The 20,618-nt window shown below is 43.9% G+C and overlaps 2 protein-coding genes across 5 annotated transcripts in view; both read right to left on the bottom strand.

Annotated features, from left to right (window-relative positions):
• itgb5 (integrin, beta 5) overlaps positions 1–3,048 on the bottom strand; it is a 72,512-nt gene extending 69,464 nt beyond the window's left edge. Inside the window, exons 1-3 of the mRNA XM_024407020.2 lie at positions 2,405–3,048; positions 1,760–1,845; positions 1,256–1,463 (exon numbers count right to left, since the gene is read on the bottom strand). Of these exons, the coding sequence (XP_024262788.1) occupies positions 1,256–1,463; positions 1,760–1,845; positions 2,405–2,486 (376 nt within the window). The 5' untranslated portion in view covers positions 2,487–3,048. The remainder of the gene's footprint in view (positions 1–1,255; positions 1,464–1,759; positions 1,846–2,404) is intronic.
• A 5,188-nt stretch (positions 3,049–8,236) lies between these two features.
• rbm44 (RNA binding motif protein 44) lies at positions 8,237–18,916 on the bottom strand. Of its 4 annotated transcripts, none has more exons than XM_024407009.2 (18): positions 18,773–18,916; positions 17,487–17,649; positions 15,979–16,027; positions 15,590–15,696; positions 15,294–15,368; positions 14,701–14,764; positions 14,444–14,571; positions 12,831–14,170; positions 12,680–12,741; positions 12,362–12,547; positions 10,574–10,739; positions 10,451–10,485; positions 10,115–10,371; positions 9,755–9,940; positions 9,527–9,594; positions 9,220–9,293; positions 8,768–9,029; positions 8,237–8,606 (listed from the first exon to the last, which is right to left on the bottom strand). In XM_024407009.2, the coding sequence occupies exons 2-18, from the start codon at positions 17,644–17,646 to the stop codon at positions 8,349–8,351; spliced, it is 3,477 nt and encodes a 1,158-aa protein (XP_024262777.1). In that variant the 5' UTR covers positions 17,647–17,649; positions 18,773–18,916; the 3' UTR covers positions 8,237–8,348. The 4 variants fall into 4 exon arrangements, with proteins under 4 accessions (XP_024262777.1, XP_042175239.1, XP_042175227.1 ...); XM_042319305.1 differs by lacking the exon at positions 18,773–18,916 and adding an exon at positions 18,007–18,184 and having other exon boundaries at positions 12,831–14,167; XM_042319293.1 differs by lacking the exon at positions 18,773–18,916 and adding an exon at positions 18,007–18,183.
• Between the last annotated feature and the right edge of the window lie 1,702 nt (positions 18,917–20,618).

Genomic DNA, 20,618 nt, shown 5'->3' with positions numbered 1-20,618 from the left:
CTAATAATTTGTTCAATTTAACCCACTTAATTTCACCTACTGTTCTGACTTGGTGGTGCACATGTAGCCTATAACCGGTTTTAGAGAAATGTAATCATTGAATATTGTAAGAGCTTTCATTGTCTGCTTATATGCCCTCTATATTTATCCTACGGTTCTAACTTGGTGTACAAGGAGAACACTAAGAACGGCCCATGTTCTGAATTCTGTTGCTGTACATTTCAAAAGTGCAAAACAAATAGTTAGGATGGACATAGTCAGTATCTCTCGCTCATTAATGTCTTAGTCGAAATTAAGGATTGCCTCATGCGCTCGTTGTCCCCTTCTGCCATAGTTTGGCAGTAAATTAGGCTGAATTAAACTGTTTTGTTGCCAGACAAGGCTCCGCTGATAGCCAGGTGTAGCAGTGGTAAGATGTTGGGACAGCTTTATGTAGGCCTTAACAGTTTGTGGGCACCTTTTGTCACCGTTATAGTGCAATTCATGTATTGTTTAGTGTTGTGGCTTTGCTGGCATGCATCCCACTTATATTATTTTGCCCCACCAAGATTTACATGCTAAAATCGAAACTGTTCCATACGCACAAAAAGCTTATTTCTCTCAAATTGCGTGCACAAATTTCTTTACCTCCCTGTTAGTGAGTAGTTCTCCTTTGCCAATATAACCCAATCCAAGTGTGGCATATCAAGAAGCTGATTATACAGCATGAACATTATACACAGGTGCACCTTGTGCTGGGGAAAATAAAAGGCCACTCTAAAATATGCAGTTTTGTCACACAACACAATGCCACAGTTGTCTCAAGTTGAGGGAGCGTGCAGTCGGAATGCTGACTGCAGGAATGTCCACCAGAAGTGTTGTCAGATAATTTAAAATGTTAATTTCTCTACCAATGCCGTTTTAGAGAATTTGGCAGTCTGTCCAACCGGTCTCACAACCGCAGATCATGTGTAACCACGCCAGCCCGGACCTCCACATCCGGCTTCTTCACCTGCGGGATCGTCAGACACGAGCCATCCGGACAGCTGATGAAACTGAGGAGTATTTCTATCTATTATATAACGCCCTTTTGTGGGGGGAAACTTGTTCTGATCGGCTGGGCCAGCATCCCAGTCCTTTGTGCTCATCCTTTGTGCTCAAACCCTGTCACATTGTGCTCTGAGAGGGTTGATTCTCTGTGCTTGCCTGGTCTCATACATGACATAGGCCTACATGGCACAAAAAGACTGGATCACTAGGCTAGGACTGGGCTTACCTGGTCTAAGATTCAGGGAGATCTTCTGGGGCATGATCTGGATGACATCATACTGGGTCGGCCCGGAGCCTTTGGAGCTGAGGGGTTCGCTCTTCACTACCATGATTGTGCTACTAGGACTCTCTATGTTATGGGCCTCACAGCCTCTCTTCTGCAGGTTCTGACTCAAGTCACACCGTGACGTCAGGGTCCTCGCCCTGCCAAACTCCTGAGGAAAGAACAAACTAATGACACCTGTCATGCAATGTAAAAGCTAGAGTACACACTTGTCTGCCTCTCAGCCCTGCCTCTCCGCTTCAGTTGAGTATTGGTAAGCAAAATTAAAGGATAGGGGTAATCTTCTACATTTTTCTTTTAGTTCTGTGAGACAATTGTAGGTCTGAAAGCAACTATTGGGTTCAGTATGTCACATTTAGAGATTTTGTGAGAGTTTTACTAATCTCACCACCACAGTGGTGCATTGTAAGTAAACCTAACACTGGAGGAGTGAGGCACATCCCCTACCTCTTGCGCGCACCAGGCGCAGCTCGGAGAGATGAGGAGGCATTCTTCACAGGATGTAGCGCTGCCACTCATACAAACATTGAGTCCTAATGAGAAAGTAGTAAAAGTAACCAAACAGAATCTCTGGAACAGTGTTGATCGTTCATTACATTAGATTTCCAGACAATCAAACTCACGTGAACAGACATGTAATACACACATATTTAGTATTTTTCTTATTCAAGCGCAGGTGGAATATGGCAATTACAATTTAGATCATTTCTTCCAAGTCAGCGTGAAACATAGTGCTTAAATCGATTTAAAGGTATATGATCGAAGATGTTGGTTTAGAAATAGCCTTTATTATTCAAACATGAATTTACACTTCAATGCAACGTGTCAAACATTTGAAAGAGTGACAACCACAACAGGCTATTTAGTTTTCACAGGGAAACAATCGAGTGTGTATGGCAACATTGTTGCATGATTTTCACGGCTACTATAACGATTGTCCCACTTTTAATACACTATAACAAGCGACTGCATTTGAAAACTAGTCTTCTAGAACACTTTCCCGTGGATTACAGCCAGTATAGGCCATTTAGAACACGTTTCGAGAATAATGTTTTGCTCCTCAGTTTCAAGAAGAAAAAAAAACGTTCTTACCTTGTGCAACATTGTGAATAAATATTTCCAGAACCATGCAGCCGAAGGCTGTACGGTACACCAACTGCCATGGGCTCCACATAATTTCCTCGCAGTGGGTCCGATATCCAAAAGTCTATGTTTGTGAAGTTATGGCACTGAAGTCGGCAGTCGAACCTCACTTTAGATCCAGGTTCTGTCTGCTCGGTCGGTGAAGACTAGTGAACCATTCTCTTTGTCCATTTGAACTCCAGCAAAGCTAATCGGCCTCATAATGTAAACGCGACCTCCAAACAAACATTACAATTCATTGTCGTTCTGAAGAATTCCGCACAACAGGAGGAAAACAATATTTTGCAATGTTGGGTTTAAGGAGTCAAAAGCTGTGATTTTTGAAAGTAGTTATGCAGAGCCAGTTTACCATGATGTCCGGAGTTCACTCATAACTGACACCATTGGTTATTGTTTTCCATAACTTTTCAAATGGTTATAAGCCCTTATTTTTGTGCAATAATTGCCAGTCAAAATTAGTTGAAAGTAGAAGTTCGGTCTAAATGTAGAATAGAATTTCAGTTTATTAGAATAGTTTTTCCCTAGCAAATGTGTGTTTTAATCAGTCTCTATAGTTGCAAATCCAGCCGCTAGTCTCCGCCCATTCGTTAACCCCATAGAGATAGACAGAGGAGTCGTCTCCATTACGATGCCATTATAGCGCCTGTGACAGCATCGGCGTCGCTGTTGAGGCTACAACCAATAGGAACACCACCCAGCTTACTACTTTAAAATGGCGGAAGCACCGTGGAAGCCCTCAATGGCACTGCCCATGCTAAAATAGCCTTTTGGCCACTAGAGGCCTCTATCATTTTCTATGGTTAACCCTTTCGTTTGTTAACCACCTCAGAATACTTCAACACGTTGCATTGACACAGATAACAGACACACATCCATGTTTGCCAGGCAGGGCAACAACAGTCATTATAAACTGGGTTGTTCGAGCCCTGAATCCTGATTGGCTGACAGCTGTGGTATATCAGATCGTATACCATGGGTATGACAAAACCTGGACCCGTACAAATCAGCTGGTCTTGACAATCTGGACCCTCTATTTCTGAAACTATCCGCCGCCATTGTCGCAACCCCTATTACCAGCCTGTTCAACCTCTCTTTCATATCGTCTGAGATCCCCAAGGATTGGAAAGCTGCTGCAGTCATCCCCCTCTTCAAAGGGGGAGACACCCTGGACCCAAACTGTTACAGACCTATATCCATCCTGCCCTGCCTATCTAAGGTCTTCGAAAGCCAAGTCAACAAACAGGTCACTGACCATCTCGAATCCCACCGTACCTTCTCCGCTGTGCTATCTGGTTTCCGAGCCGGTCACGGGTGCACCTCAGCCACGCTCAAGGTACTAAACGATATCATAACCGCCATCGATAAAAGACAGTACTGTGCAGCCGTCTTCATCGACCTTGCCAAGGCTTTCGACTCTGTCAATCACCATATTCTTATCGGCAGACTCAGTAGCCTCGGTTTTTCTGATGACTGCCTTGCCTGGTTCACCAACTACTTTGCAGACAGAGTTCCGTGTGTCAAATTGGAGGGCATGCTGTCCGGTCCTCTGGCAGTCTCTATGGGGGTGCCACAGGGTTCAATTCTCGGGCTGACTCTTTTCTCTGTATATATCAATGATGTTGCTCTTGCTGCGGGTGATTCCCTGATCCACCTCTACGCAGACGACACCATTCTATATACTTCTGGCCCGTCCTTGGACACTGCGCTATCTAACCTCCAAACGAGCTTCAATGCCATACAACACTCCTTCCATGGCCTCCAACTGCTCTTAAACGCTAGTAAAACCAAATGCATGCTTTTCAACCGTTCGCTGCCTGCACCCGCACGCCTGACTAGCATCACCACCCTGGATGGTTCCGACCTTGAATATGTGGACATCTATAAGTACCTAGGTGTCTGGCTAGACTGTAAACTCTCCTTCCAGACTCATATCAAACATCTCCAATCGAAAATCAAATCAAGAATCGGCTTTCTATTCCGCAACAAAGCCTCCTTCACTCACGCCGCCAAACTTACCCTAGTAAAACTGACTATCCTACCGATCCTCGACTTCGGCGATGTCATCTACAAAATTGCTTCCAACACTCTACTCAGCAAACTGGATGCAGTTTATCACAGTGCCATCCGTTTTGTCACTAAAGCACCTTATACCACCCACCACTGCGACCTGTATGCTCTAGTCGGCTGGCCCTCGCTACATATTCGTCGCCAGACCCACTGGCTCCAGGTCATCTACAAGTCCATGCTAGGTAAAGCTCCGCCTTATCTCAGTTCACTGGTCACGATGGCAACACCCACCTGTAGCACGCGCTCCAGCAGGTGTATCTCACTGATCATCCCAAAACCAACACCTCATTTGGCCGCCTTTCGTTCCAGTTCTCTGCTGCCTGTGACTGGAACGAATTGCAAAAATCGCTGAAGTTGGAGACTTTTATCTCCCTCACCAACTTCAAACATCTGCTATCTGAGCAGCTAACCGATCGCTGCAGCTGTACATAGTCTATCAGTAAATAGCCCACCCATTTTTACCTACCTCATCCCCATACTGTTTTTATTTATTTACTTTTCTGCTCTTTTGCACACCAATATCTCTACCTGTACATGACCATCTGATCATTTATCACTCCAGTGTTAATCTGCAAAATTGTAATTATTTGCCTACCTCCTCATGCCTTTTGCACACAATGTATAAAGACTCTCTTTTTTTTCTTTTCTAATGTGTTATTGACTTGTTAATTGTTTACTCCATGTGTAACTCTGTGTTGTCTGTTCACACTGCTATTCTTTATCTTGGCCAGGTCGCAGTTGCAAATGAGAACTTGTTCTCAACTAGCCTACCTGGTTAAATAAAGGTGAAATAAAAATAAAATAAAAAACTACTTTAATTACATTGGTAACCAGTTTATAATAGCAATAAGGAACCTCAGGGGTGTGTGGTATACGGCCAATATACTACGGCTAAGTGCTGTATCCAGGCACTCAGCGATGTATCATACATAATAACAGCCCTTCGCCGTGTGGTTGCCATAGCATAATAGGTCACAATTTAGAGTTTACTTGACTGCCATTTGAGGAGAATAGGCTAATTGCGAATATTCAAAAAGGTTATTGGCCCAGTCTAAAAATGTATTATCCCAGTAAGTATACAGATAATATATTGATGGAAATATGAGCAGAAAGTTAAACAGTATAGTTTCTTCCACAACAACTGTCTATGCTTAGTCAATGTAACCTAATTACCTGTTGAGCACATTCAGAAGTCACATGTCTCTGTTAAATTATGTTATCACCCGTTAGATACAATGGAGCGTGCGTAGGGTCTAGGTGAACGGAAACGCACTGGATCAACAAACAGCCCTTGGCTGTCTCTGCCTGGCTGGTTCCCCTCTCTCCACTGGGATTCTCTGCCTCAAACCCTATTACAGGGTCTGAGTCACTGGCTTACATTTGCTCTTCCATGCCATCCCTAGGAGGGGTGCGTCACTTGAGTGGGTTGAGTCACTGACCTGATCTTCCTGTCCGGGTTGGCGCCCCCACTTGGGTTGTGCCGTGGGGGAGATCTTCGTGAGCTATACTCGGCCTCGTCTCAGGATGGTAAGTCGGTGGTTGAAGATATCCCTCTAGTGGTGTGGGGGCTGTGCTTTGGCAAAGTGGGTGGGGTTATATCCTGCCTGTTTGGTCCTGTCCGGGAGTATAGTCAGACGGGGCCAGTGTTTCCCGACCCCTTCGGTCTCATCCTCCAGTATTTATGCTGCAATAGTTTGTGTGTCGGGGGGCTAGGGTCAGTGTTTTTCTGGAGTATTTCTCCTGTCTTACCCAGTGTCCTGTGTGAATTTAAGTATGCTCTCTAATTATCTTTCTCAGAGGACCTGAGAACTAGTACCATCTGCCCTGAGGTCTCCTTGCTGTCCCCAGTCCACCTGGTTGTGCTGCTGCGCCAGTTTCAACTGTTCTTCCTGCGGCTATGAAATCCCTGACCTATTCACCGAACGTGCCAACTGTCCCAGACCTGCTGTTTCAACGCTCTAGAGACAGCAGGAGCGGTAGAGATACTCTGAATGATCGGCTATGAAAAGCCAACTGACATTTACTCCTGAAGTGCTGACCTGTTGCACCCTTTACAACCACTGTGATAATAATAATTTGACCCTGCTGGTCGTCTATGAACATTTGAACATCTTGGCCATGTTCTGCTATAATCTCCACCCGGCACAGCCAGAAGAGGACTGGCCACCCCTCATAGCCTGGTTCCTCTCTAGGTTTCTTCCTAGGTTCTGGCCTTTCTAGGGAGTTTTTCCTAGCCATCGTGCTTACACCTGCATTGCCTGCGGTTTGGAGTTTTAGGCTGGGTTTCTCTACAGCACTTTGTGACATCGGCTGATGTAAGAAGGTCTTTATCAATACATTTGATTGATTACTAATGATCGGGGAGCTCATGTAATCAGCACCGCTTTAACATGCTCAGTAATACCCTATGGTTTACACCTCACTGGCCCGGCTCAGTAGATTATTCAGTTTAGTATTCAGCGATCAACAAAACCTGGAAGCTTGCACCATCTGCTGGCCATTAACTGAAATGTGAGAATTTGCATGATAAAGAGATGTATGCCTATGCATGTTAAGCAAGCACATCAAGGCCAGCTGGGGCTGAGAGAGAAACTCAATTCACAACATCCCAAACTATAGTCTCTTTTATTAAAGCAACAATATCCAAACTGAAATTATACAGCCAACAGGCTAAGTACAGTGCCTTCGGAAAATACACAGTGGTGGATGCGTCATGTTATGGGTATGCTTGTAATCGTAAAGGACTGGGGAGTAAAAAATAAATAAAAAAACATTATGGCATTAAGGACAGGCAAAATCCTAGAGGAAAACCTGGTTGTCTGCTTTCCACCAGACACTGGGAGATAAATTCACCTTTCAGCAGGACAATAACCTAAAACAAGACCAAATCTACACTGGAATTTCTTACCAAGAAGACAGTGAATGTTCCTGAGTTACAGCTTGAAAATCTATGGCAAAACCTGAAAATGGTTGTAACAAAGACCAACTACCAATTTTGAAAAGAATAAATGGGCAAATGTTACACAATCCAGGTGTGCAACGCTCTTAAGACTTACCCAGACAGACTCCCAGCTGTAATCACTGCCAAAGGTGCTTCTACAAAGTATTGACTCAGGGGTGTGAACATTGATGTAAATGAGATGCTTCTGCATTTCATTTTCAATACATATGACAAAAATAAAAATCTAAAAACATGCTTACTTTGTCATTATGGGGTATTGTGTGTAGATCTATTTAATCCATTTTGAATTCAGTCTGACAAAATGTGGAATAAGTCAAGGGGTATGAATACTTTCTGAAGGCACTGTAGCTTTGTCAATAAGAGTGTTCTAATACTGAAAGGGTGGACAAAGGGGAAAATGGTAGAATCTGGAAGGATACGTGAACTACGCTTCCAGACATTAAGCAAATTGTCCTGTTGAGAACAAAACAAATGTATTTTTAAACACAACCTACCCTGATATCCAAGAACATTTCAGGTTCTCAGATTTATTTGAACTGAAACAGAACATAAAACGTTCTGCAAAACTCCTTTGCAATTCTACCGTGATTTGAATTAACTTAACAATTAAATTGTAATTGAACAATTTGCAAACTAAAAAAAATAATTAATATTTGCACTTTTCAGGTTCAAAAGTAGATAAAACAATTCACTGAGTATTGTAGCAAAAGAGTAGAGTAATAACATTCCGTATGTGAGGAACAAACAAAACAGTGGATAAGTTGTTTACTACATTCAAGTAAATCAAAAGCCCGGCTTTGGGCAAACCTGTAACCTGTTTTCCAACAAAGGCAAATATCAACAATGGAATAGAAAGTGGAGTCCTTATCGTGTCAGCAGGTCAGAGGTCATGTTTACAATGGTCTTGAGAGGCAGGCCACTGAGGAACCCCTGGTGTTTGGCCCTCAGCTCCAGCAGGGCGTCTACAATCCTTTGCCTCCCTGCCTCTGGGTGGCGCAATGACAAATGGGCCATCAGTGTATCGAAGCTACCCATGGTGGCGTAGTGCTGGGGCACACAGGTCCCCGACGCCGTGGGGGAGTCACACACGGTGGTCCTCTTCTGGAGGCTGAGCTGCAGGGGCTGGAGAGAGAGACAGACGAGAACAGAGACCAAAGACATGAGAAGCAATCATTATTGACCAATAATTCAGGGAGCAAGCCACGCATTGCAAAAGGTTGAAAACAAATAAAATTCCCATCTACAATCCCTGACTACAAAACAAAAACTGTAGAGAACCTAACCATCAGTGGGGTGGAGATATGGGTGTTTCTCCTCTTGGAGTCTTGGTGGCATGGAGTGTCTCCAGAGGGCCCTGCCTTGGTGCTGGCTGAGGGACTATGCTGCTGCTGGGTTTGCCGCCCCTGACCCTGGCTCTGGTTACCAGTGTGGCTTGGGCTGCAGATGTGCGCCACATGCACCGTCTGTCCATGCATACTGCACCCGTCCATCTCACTTACTGCACTGTCAGCCATCTTTGGACCACTCACAGTCACTATGGCAACTCTGCATGGAACAGAGAGAGGTGTTAACATTGACATGTACTCAATTGCTTCATGTGAGGGGACAATATCTTTATACAAAAGTATGTTGATGTTATTATATTGAAATCTTGATGTAACAGTTAAGTTGCTTTGGAACGCTTATACATTCCTTAACGTAGTTTCATTCTACAGGGTCACTGGTTTTATTTTACCGGAGGTTGTTGCTGAAGGTGGAAATGCTCACTTCAGAAGCCTGATACTTCTCAAACCAGAGCATAACTTCTCTCTATGAAGACAGACAGGAGACTTATTAGGGTCTGTTGGCCCCTGGTGGCCAAATCACTCCAACTTTCCCATTTTTATCCGAGATTCCTCAATCTCCTTGCTTCCTTTCAAACAGAATTGGAGAAGAAGGTCCAAGGGAAGGGACCTTGGAACTTCTCCAAAACGTTTGACGCAACGGATGCAAGGAATTGAAGATTGATTGAGTTAGAGACATTGTCACATGCTGAGGCTTACCTCCGTTACATCACTGGGAAGGTCTGTGACGCACAGGAAGGAGCTCTGATCCTTCTCCCCAACGACTCCTAAATATGAATTAATGTTTATGAACACTGCCTATGAACTTGTTAGGTGTGGGTTATGAAATCCTTATGTACCGGTAGGTAGTGTTACCGAAATATCAAATTCAGCAAGATTCAGTCAAATTATGTACAACGCACATTGAAACATTTGAAACTCAAATACCCGTGAAGGAAAAATCTTTAGGGGTATGTCGGTCATGCGGCTTTTCCCCCTCAACCCTATTCTTGCCATTTCCTTCCTCCACCAGGACCTCAGCCAGACCTCCTTCCTTCAGCTTTACACCATCAGGCTCAAGGTCCTCCTCTGCATCGAACCACGCCTCGCTGGAGTTGTGGTCTTTGGTTCCACCTGTTGAGTGCGAGAATTCGGAAATCCAGGTGGATCGGAACCAGCTTTGCGAACACTGTGGAACACTGTAGTGCAACGTATTATATGTTTATAAATTCAATGCGCCAATGTGTTTGTATCGATCCCTCCCTATTCAAATAAACCATTGATGAATGAATAAGCAGGTCTCATTACCTGGCCTGGGCCTCCGGTTGACCACAGGCTGCTGGGGGAGGTGGATGACCGCTTTCACATATCTGCAGTCCTCAGCCTTTGGTTTACCAATGGGCCCTTCTGCCTTGATCCTGCCAACCATCCCATCATCCTGTCCAAGGACTGATAAAACAGACTGGGACAGACTGGGTCTGTTTAACTCTCCATCACCACCTACACTGGCGTCGTCGACACGGGCATCCTCTACCTGCAACTGCTGAGAGCTCCTACCTGAGGCACTGGATAGAAAATATCTTAAAAACAGCCAACTTCATTCATTCATTCACTCACTCATTATTCAATTAGTAAAATACATACTCAGACAGAGCATTTCCCAAAGACTCGTCAATTATCTGAAAAGGGGAAAAACCACCATGAGATCCACACTGCATAGTACAAACAAAATGTACTGAGGAAGGAAGGGCACCAGAGGGAATTTACATGTTGGGGGACATAGCTGGTCCCTGAGGTGATCCTCTGGGAGTCGACAGACAGGGGCCTGAGCTGGTCCAGGGGTATACCTGACAGGACCCGTCTCCTCATCTCTCTGTAGTCTACCTCCAGGACCTGCAGCACCGTCACCAGGCTCTCAGGAGGGCCCTCAGTCCTACAGGGGGATGGGGATATAAACTGAGCAAAAAAAAAGAAACAACCTCTCACTGTCAACTGTGTTAATTTTCAGCAAACTTAACATGGGTAAATATTTGTATGAACATAAGATTCAACAACTGAGACAAACTGAACAACGTCCACAGACGTGACTAACAAATGGAATAATGTGTCCCTGAACAAAGGGAGGGGGGGGTCAAAATTAAAAGTAAGTCCGTATCCGGTGTGGCCACCAGCTGCATTAAGTACTGCAATGAATCTCCTCCTCATGGACTGCACCAGATTTGCCAGTTCTTGCTGTGAGATGTTAGCCCACTCTTCCACCAAGGCACCTGCAAGTTCCTGGACATTTCTGGCAGGGAATGGCCCTAGCCCTCACCCTCCGATCCAATAGGTCCCAGACATGCTCAATGGGATTGAGATCCGGGCTCCTCGCTGGCCATGGTAGAACACTGACATTCCTGTCTTGCAGGAAATCACACACAGCATGGCTGGTGGCATTGTCATGCTGGAGGGTCATGTCAGGATGAGCCTGCAGGAAGGGAACCACGAGGGAGGAAGTCTTTCCTGTAACGCACAGCGTTGAGATTGCCTGCAATGACAAGCTCAGTCCGATGATGCTGTGACACACCGCCCCAGAACATGACGGACCCTCTACCTCGATCCCGCTACAGAGTACAGGCCTTGATGTAACGCCCATTCCTTCGATGACAAACGCGAATTCGACCATCACCCCTGGTGAGACAAAACAGCAACTTTTTGCCAGTCCTGTCTGGTCCAGCGACAGTGGGTTTGTGCCCATAGGCGACGTTGTTGCGGGAGGACCTGCCTTACAACATGCCTACAAGCCCTCAGTCCAGCCTCTCTCAGACTATTGCGGACAGTCTGATTGCCCTGGCCACATCGGCAGTCCTCATGCCTCCTTGCAGCATGCCTAAGGCACGTTCACGCAGATGAGCAGGGACCCTGGGCATAATAATTTGTGTTTTTCAGAGTTAGTAGAAAGACCTCTTTAGTGTCCTCAGTTTTCAGAACTGTGACCTTAATTGCCTAACGTCTGTAAGCTGTTAGTGTCTTAACGACCGTTCCAGAGGTGCATATTCATTGTTAATGGTTCATTGAACAAGCATCGGAAACAGTGTTCAAAACATTTACAATGAAGATCTGTGAAGTAATTTGTATTTTTATGAATTATCTTTGAAAGACAGGGTTCTGAAAAAGGGACATGTCTTTTTTTTGCTGAGTTTACATACTGGAATGATAACATAGGAATAATATAGCGTTGGTTTCCTGGATCCAGATTAAGCCTTTCCTGGACTAAAAACAAAATGTTCAATTAAGAGGATTTTTAGAGCTGCCATAACAGGGCAGGTGTATGCAACAGCTACATGACCATTATAGTGCCTGACTGAATGATCAGCAGGAGAGATGTACGATCAGATAGAAATAACTAACAGATATATGTCCAATGATCTTTTAAACTCATTGAATAAATCAATGAGTTTAATTGTGATGTGCCCTGCTGTCTCCTGTCCCTTACCCTGGACATAAATTATGTACGACAATTCTGCACAACTTTGTAAGGTGCCAAGCTGTCATATCTCCTGTCCTGTCCCTTACCCCTGGACCAGACGGTCTCCCTCAGGTGAGGTGTAGTAGCGTCTCCAGCAGTGCCGTTGGCACATCCCATACTGCAGGGCCAGCAGGTTCAGCTCTGCCCGCGTTGCACGCTGGCCACAGTCACATTCACCACGGCTCGCGTTGTCGCAGCCTCTTCCATCTCTCACACTCACACCGCCTGCAGAGCTGATACAGGCAGCAACAGACATAGCCATGATCAGCACCTCAGCAGATAGAATAGAACCATGGATATTTTCACAATCTCAAAAAAAAAAAAAATGGAAATGGAGGTATAACAGAATGAAGTGTCTAAAATACCTTGCCATTTGCTCTTTCAGCTCTTTCAGTTCCTCTTGAGAAAACTTCAGCTTGATGAATTCCTTAAGACATTTAGATATTGAAAAAATGTATTTCAGTAAAAAGGAAATCTGAATGATTACAAACATTACAGGAGGAGCATTAACTGTACCTCAGTCAGATACTCCAGGTCTGCCATGTGGACTTCAGTGATGACAGACTTGTCAGTTGTAGCTGTGCCCTGAGTTTGTGTGTTCCGGTTGCAGCCTGTTAGACTGTGGTCAATACCAACCAACACATGTTTAGCGACGGCAGGCGAAGTATTTGTTGAATGGTCGGCTGTGCTTAGCCTGGCTTCTGTGACCCGTGAAGGCGAGAGATCAAAAGTCTGGTTCAGATTGACTAGCGAGAACGCAGACATACTGTTCTCATGCTGTGTGGTGGTCACGACGTCCGCCGATGCCCCACCAGGGCTTATTGACAAGAAGGACTCCTCATAGACGGACAGCTCCTCTTTCTTCAGGATTTGGGGTGCACTGCGACTCTCTCTAGACCAACCAGACTGGTCCATCTTGGTTTGGCCTTGAGGGGGTGTCACGTTTAAGTCAGGTGTCCCCTCATTACTTGCTTTATACATGAGAATACTCCCATCCTCTTTCATGAGGCTCTGGTAGTCGACACCGTTATTCTCTAGCTCGCATCTCGAGGCCTCTTCCTCATTTGCTAGGTTGCCGGGGCAGTTGTCGTAAGTCCAATCACAGTACTCGCTGCGGTCTCCAGCGCAGGAAGACACCATACTGCCTTCAGGTGGGTCCAACTCCACTGCGCCGCTAGGCTGCTCAGTGCTCCCCATGAGTGATAGTGAGTCGTCGCGGTCGGGCTCCGCTAACTGGCTGGTGTTGATGCTGGTGTCGTTCCACTCTGTGCGGTCCATCCTAGTGCTGTTGAAGCTGTAGTACTCTGGAGGAGTCTCCCGGTCCAACATGGGGAAGTCTGCCATCTGGTCATGCATGGAATTGGCCATGGATTCACCCTCCTGGCTTTTGATGGCAGACTGGCTCAGGGTTTTTTCTTTATGGCTTTGTATCTCCAGCTCCATATCCAGAGAGAAGCTAGTCTGGGCAGACGGATCCTTATATACCACCACACTACTGCAGTTGTTGCCATCCTGCCACCGCCCTTCCTCCCACAGCTGAGAGAGCAGCTCGACCTTGGAGAAGTGCGCCTCCTGTTGGCCTGGAGAATCCTCTGTGGCTCCGATATGGCTGCCACTAGTATCACCACAGGCTGACTGGAAGCTATCCTGAAGGTTGACCAGACAGCCCACTGTTGTGGATGGGAAGTTAGTAGTAGTAAAGGACTGAGGCTGACATCCCCTGAACTGTTGCACTGCTCCTGCTTCCACCTGGTGGTAGGCTTGGACTGACTGGACTCCTCCGTGCCCTGAACAGTTGAACAGATTTAGCTCCTCCTTCACGTTGTTGGGAAGAAGACCCAACTCTTTCTCCTCTTCTATGAGGAAGACAACATGGTTGTATCAAAATAAAGAAACAGAGCTAAAGGAAAACAACTTATGCTGTGGTGGTGAAATCAATGTAACTTTGTGGGATTCATAAAGTACTATTACTTAACTGCTAGTGTGGAATGAGAGACATTTAATATTATCCATTGACTGTGCACTAGTATACAACTGACTATGAATGGGCATGTTCCTTCCAAGATAGCAAATCTGTCCACACAATGCAAATATTACAGTCTGATTTGAATTATGAGTTTAAACCACACCTGACTGGCATGCTGGTATCTCCTTATGGATAGGTGTGCTACAGCGTCGGCATATTTTAGCTCCTGAAGAACAACTGGTTCCACAGTTGGGACACTGAATCACACCATAGAATGTGGGCCTTCTGGATCTGAGAACAGCAGAAACCATGCTAAATTTATGACAATTGTTATTTTTCCTCTAGTCAACTACTGGTTGTAGAATCACACCTGGTGACCAATAAATGTAGTTATCTGAATTGACAGGAGAGAACACATACTTGTTTAGGTTTGACGACATCGTCTGCGTAACAGCAGGAGGTTTCCAGCAACCTCTCACCTGTTCTGTACACAAAATAAACATTTTAACATGATCAAATGTAAAGTGTTATAAAAGTATAATGCAACTATTAATTGAGTAAAATATACTGAGTAAAGACAGTTTACAGGTATATGTAATTCTGATGTATAGGCTATTCTTTCTCTGGGACAGTGGTGTACCTCCGTTTCACAAGGCCCCCTGCAAGGTTTAAGGGGCCATGTTCTCAGAAAAATGTATTGTAATTCTACACATTTTGCCATGGGACATAAATAGTTGCCGTTTTAAAGCACATTTCCTGCAAATCTACACATTTTGCCATGGGGCAGAGCAAAAATGTACATTTTTATAACTAATCTCATGATATTCTACACATCGTCATGAGGCGGAAAGAAAAGTTTGCTGTTTTAAAAGCTAATTTCCTGTTAATCTACACATTTTGACATGGTTTATGATGTGTTCATATGCTATAAGCACTGGTACGCCAGTGCTCAGGGATAATTCAACCAGGGTTACAACAGAAAACAGTTCAAGTCAAGCAAAGCCATAACTCACGTTTCACATAAACTAGTTGTCTGGCTACGTTCAGAGCCGGATGCCTCTGCAGAAACCGATGGAGTCCTCCTTCCTCTGTGGAACAGAAAGTTGAAAGGGAAAGAATGAATCCGTGGCTCTGTTTTCACTGAGACTACAGAAAGTAGGCTGTCAATAGGATTAATATTTTACAGGCAATTGGCGGCCCTGGATAGGGATTCTATACAACTGTTTCGTAATTTGACGGCAAATCTATAAGGACACTATTGGGAGTTTTTGTTTGTCTATTATATAACCTTCCCTGATCACTACTGTACCTTGTATGAGCTTCCTGTCCTCCACAGGCAGCGATAAGTACCAACCCAGCAGCTTGGGGTCTGTCAGCTCCAGGAAATGGGTGACTTTCACCAGGTCAAACACAGACCTGTAACATGCAGAGTTAGACCTAGGTTGCTTCCCGATACGCCAAACCTCTCCCAAAGTATGCACTTGCATACTCCTATTCTTGAATTTAAAAGCATTGGATTGGTGTAAGTGTTGGCTGGACAGAATTTCCATCATTATTGAAACCATGACAGGGAGTGTGTGCAAGTGCACACTTCAGCAGAAGGGTTGAGAAATGGGATGCACAATAGATTATTTCATGTTCATGATTCTCACATTACAGCATACAGAATGTGCTGGGACTAATATACATGCTCTATACCTGTTGAGAAGGAATTTCCTGCAGTCCTCTATCGACAAAGACGGAGGGTCTGTATTGAGGTAAAGGCACATTATTAATGCATGTCATTTCCCAAGCCAATGAGGGAGAACATAAATGGTTTGGACATATGTTGTAATGAATTTGTAAAGCTCAAGTTAAAAAGTGAAAGTGCATTCCATTGGTTATGAGTTTTGGGTTGCAAGAGGAAGCATTCCTCGTGCTTAATTTTAAAATAATTTAACATTTTTCTCCCCAATTTCATGATATCCATTTGGTAGTTACGATCTTGTCTCATTGCTGCTACTATCCAATGGGCTCAGGAGAGGCGAAGGTCAAACATGACCGGACAAGCCGAGCTGCTTTAAAAAAAAACACTGCTCGCTTAACCCATAAGCCAGCCACACCAATGTGTCGAAGGAAACACCTTTCGACTGACTACCGAAGTCAGCTTGCACACGCCCGGCCCACCACAAAGAGTCCCTAGAGTGTGATAAGCCAAGGAAAGCCTCCGGGCAAACCCTCCCCTAACCCCGACGGTGCTGAGCCAAATGTGCGTCGCCCTATGGTGCTCCTGGTCACGGCCAGCTGTGTGACAGCCTAGGATCGAAACCCAGGCTGTAGATTCAGTGCCATAAGGCGTTAACATACTTCAGTTCAGCTAGCACCTAGCCGAACGTGTGCGCTTGCATACTCTCTTAAAAGACCTTCACTTAAAAGAAATAACAGCAATAGTACTGTTTGTCCATTTTGAGACACCATAGTATACACTTCCTCAAAATAGTCAACTAATCTAAGATGACTCAAGAAATCTAAGTCGCACAATTTTACATCTAACTATGAGGTTTGATGCAGTATTTCTCAATTAAAACATTTGCATGAAAACGAGTCTCTCGTTGAATGATGAAGACTTTGAAGAATACCTACTGTTAACCAACCACCAACTCATTTTCATGCACATTTTTTCATTGAGAAATACTGCATCAAACATCTTAATTGTAAAATTGTAAAAGTCCCAAACAAACAAAAACATAAAATAATAATATGCACAAAACCCTTCCGAACTGTTCTGGCTGGGAAGCATGGAACAGACACCTTTAGACCACTGCACCACTAGGAGGATGGGGTTTTAAGGCTGCAATTTGCCATTTTTTGGTGACCTGACAAAATACACATAGAAATGCGAGTTATAAATCTGTCATTCTCATTGGAAGAAAGTCTACATGAGAGATCTGTTATAAGTGCTCTATTTCTGTACTTTCATATTTTACTTTCAGTTTTGTACACCAATTTCAAACAGCTGAAAATACAATATTTTTGGTTTATTATATATATATATATATATATATATATATATATATATCTCACAGCGGAATAGTATAGTACAATGACTATCCAATACTTGTTTTTTCACAAACGAAGTTAGGCGGACTATTAGAATTTTTGCAACCAGAAAATGGCGGCGCGATTTCTGCATACAGCATCTTTAAAAGCACTTCCCTCTGACTTACCAGCCAACCCGTTCATTGCATTTTGAAAGAAACGTTGGTCACAAGGTACCATATGCATCTGAATCATCCCTGATGCATAGGGCGTTTGAGAAATATCTGATGGACGCTGTGGCTCCGGCGACAGAGACAACGGCATGAGCATTGGGAAGGGATACCACATGTTCTGAAAAACATACAACCAACTATCAGATGGAGCTGATGCACTTTGACGAAGGCCATAAATGAATAGATGCGGTTTGAATATATGTGGACATGACTAGTCATTTAGCTATTAATAACTAGCATTTAACTGAGTAATTTAGATTTATTTGAATATGAACCAATTTAACTAGATATGGAAGCCTATTTATAACAGTCCCATGACATTACTAAATATACCCTAACGCAGGTAAACTTTTTTTTACAGGTGTTTGCAATACATTAAAAGTAGCGACATTCTAGCTCTAACTAACATCACTGGAACTAAGAATATCAAGTAGTTTGTCGATAAATATTGACAAATTATGCTGTGTCAATTTACCTTGGTCGAAGTGGGATTATGTTGTGAAGCGATTATTTAAAACATTGCACGTGCACGCCACCTGTCGATTGATTTTTGACAGCCAATCAGGTTCTTCGACACCGAAACGTAATTAGAGGCTCAGGCATTTAATCTGGTTTGCTACTGTTGTTGTACCTTGTTGTTCAACAACAAGTGAGGTGTGCTATGAATCAGAGACGGAAGAGGAAGCAAGACACCTCACCACCCGTGTCTGGTTTATTTAGTCAATTTATTAAGTAAACCAGACCCAGCTGCTATTACATTGGTGTCTACGGGAGACGCACTCAGTTAAGGAGACCGGAACTGACCCTTTTTTCAATGGGAAACGGCCTGTGTGAACTATCTTCATTTATCCACCATCTTTGCTATGATTTTTTGTTTTGCTATGAATTTCATTAGCAAAAACATGTATGGAAATGGTAAGAACTGGAAAACGGAAGCACTTTCACTTTTTAAAGTGGCTAGCTAGCTGGCGGGTTTCTTTGACAGACATATTCATTCCTTTTTACCACGATTTTTATGATCCTAGCTAATAGCTAGCTAATCAAATGCAGCTAGTTGGCTGGTTTATGTTTGTCCCTATGGTTAAAATGATGAACTGGTAAACATTTAGCTAGCTAGCTAACGTTAGCTAACACTGTCTGTTGTTACTCACATGGTGATGATGTTAGCACTGAGATCTGCACAATTAAACATTTCCAATTACAGTCCTGAGTATTAATTGTATAATACAGTTTTGAATTACCTAATAGATCATCATTCAATCACGATTTTCTTATTTTCAACGAGCACGTGTTGCTGCCCACAGCCCTCTTTGTAGATGTAGTAACATCGCTTTTCCACTGGAGGGCTGTATGGTTCAATGAAGCGGTAGTACAATACATTCTCTGTCGCAAGGTGTGTGCGTGTGTCCAATAGGTGAAGTCTGTTGTGTAATACAGAGGATCAAGGGCAGTGTGACAGCTCTTTGAGAGAGATCAGGATTGGGTCTAATCAGGGGTGAACGTGAGGACAGACACCTTTTGCTTTTTCCCCCTATATCTGTTCCTGTATCCTACTCACTGGTATTTTAATTGACCTTAATAGGCCACATTTCATCATTAGTTGTATTTCATGAAATAATAATCTGTAGATAACCCAAAGAAATTATCTGTGTTGTCCCAAATGCTTTTAAGAAATGTATTTTAATCTCAAAAAGAGAAATAGCCTGTTAGTGTTACATTATATTCATAACATTGTCTAAATGTTCCAATCAAACAGTCCTCTTCTTCACAAACCAGGAACCACTGTGAGTTAGGGTGTCTCCTACCGCTTGTACTGCATGAAAGCAACAAACTACAGTGAGTCCTGGCCCTGTTGTGCTGGACTAAAACCTCTGTATGCATTAGTTGTCTGTCTGCCACATCTTGTTTCTTGGAGAGGGGATCAATAAGTCATTTTTTGATGCAGTAATTAGCTGTCTGTATGGTCAAATGTATGTTGATGTTTGAAATGATTTCAAATACCATTTGAACCCAGGTCTGCACTATTATTTCCAGGGAGGAGTGAAGTGGGCGGGCTGAAGGTTAAGTGGCTTTCTAAGACTGGACATTTCCACAGTGATGTGACATCTGATCAGCCTCAATCTGATCACTGCGTCCTTGGTAAGTGGCTCAAGCCCATCAAATAGGGATCAGTGCTAAAACCTGATTGAGCGAGAGAGAGGGTGTGAGGGGGAGGGAAGATTATTAGAGAGAGGGAGGGAGAGAGAGCGAGATGGGAGGAACATTGATAAGACTTTGGTCAGACATTTCTGAAAATGAACTAGATTGTATTTATTTACTGTGTAGAATAAACAGAATTTGTGGTGTCATCTTTTGAGTAGGCCTACCACTCCACTGATAATAGTCAACTACCTTCACAAGCAGGTTTTCCAAGAGAGTTCCAAAACAATCGCCCCTACTCATCTATTTTACATACAGAAGTGCAAATCAAATCAAATTTATTTATATAGCCCTTCGTACATCAGCTGATATCTCAAAGTGCTGTACAGAAACCCAGCCTAAAACCCCAAACAGCAAGCAATGCAGGTGTAGAAGCACGGTGGCTAGGAATAACTCCCTAGAAAGGCCAAAACCTAGGAAGAAACCTAGAGAGGAACCAGGCTATGTGGGGTGGCCAGTCCTCTTCTGGCTGTGCCGGGTGGAGATTATAACAGAACATGGTCAAGATGTTCAAATGTTCATAAATGACCAGCATGGTCGAATAATAATAAGGCAGAACAGTTGAAACTGGAGCAGCAGCACAGTCAGGTGGACTGGGGACAGCAAGGAGTCATCATGTCAGGTATTCCTGGGGCATGGTCCTAGGGCTCAGGTCCTCCGAGAGAGAGAAAGAAAGAGAGAATTAGAGAGAGCATATGTGGGATGGCCAGTCCTCTTCTGGCTGTGCCGGGTGGAGATTATAACAGAACATGGCCAAGATGTTCAAATGTTCATAAATGCATGGTCGAATAATAATAAGGCAGAACAGTTGAAACTGGAGCAACAGCACGGCCAGGTGGACTGGGGACAGCAAGGAGTCATCATGTCAGGTAGTCCTGGGGCATGGTC

This window comes from Oncorhynchus tshawytscha, linkage group LG03 (assembly GCF_018296145.1).
Source record: "Oncorhynchus tshawytscha isolate Ot180627B linkage group LG03, Otsh_v2.0, whole genome shotgun sequence".
Classification (NCBI taxonomy): Eukaryota; Metazoa; Chordata; class Actinopteri; order Salmoniformes; family Salmonidae; genus Oncorhynchus; species Oncorhynchus tshawytscha.
The sequence above is the reverse complement of the archived record's forward strand: the minus strand, read 5'-3'. Positions and strand labels throughout refer to the sequence as shown.

Bases quoted from the DNA above. Each gene is read 5' to 3' on its own strand.
- rbm44 (XM_024407009.2), bottom strand. From the start codon at position 17,646: ATGTGGTATCCCTTCCCAATGCTCATGCCGTTGTCTCTGTCGCCGGAG. The intron at 14,765-15,293 runs GTGAGTTATGGC...TTTTGTGTACAG, and splicing joins ACAACTAGTTTATGTGAAAC to AACAGGTGAGAGGTTGCTGG. The intron at 9,595-9,754 runs GTATTTGAGTTT...ATTCATATTTAG, and splicing joins TAAAGATTTTTCCTTCACGG to GAGTCGTTGGGGAGAAGGAT.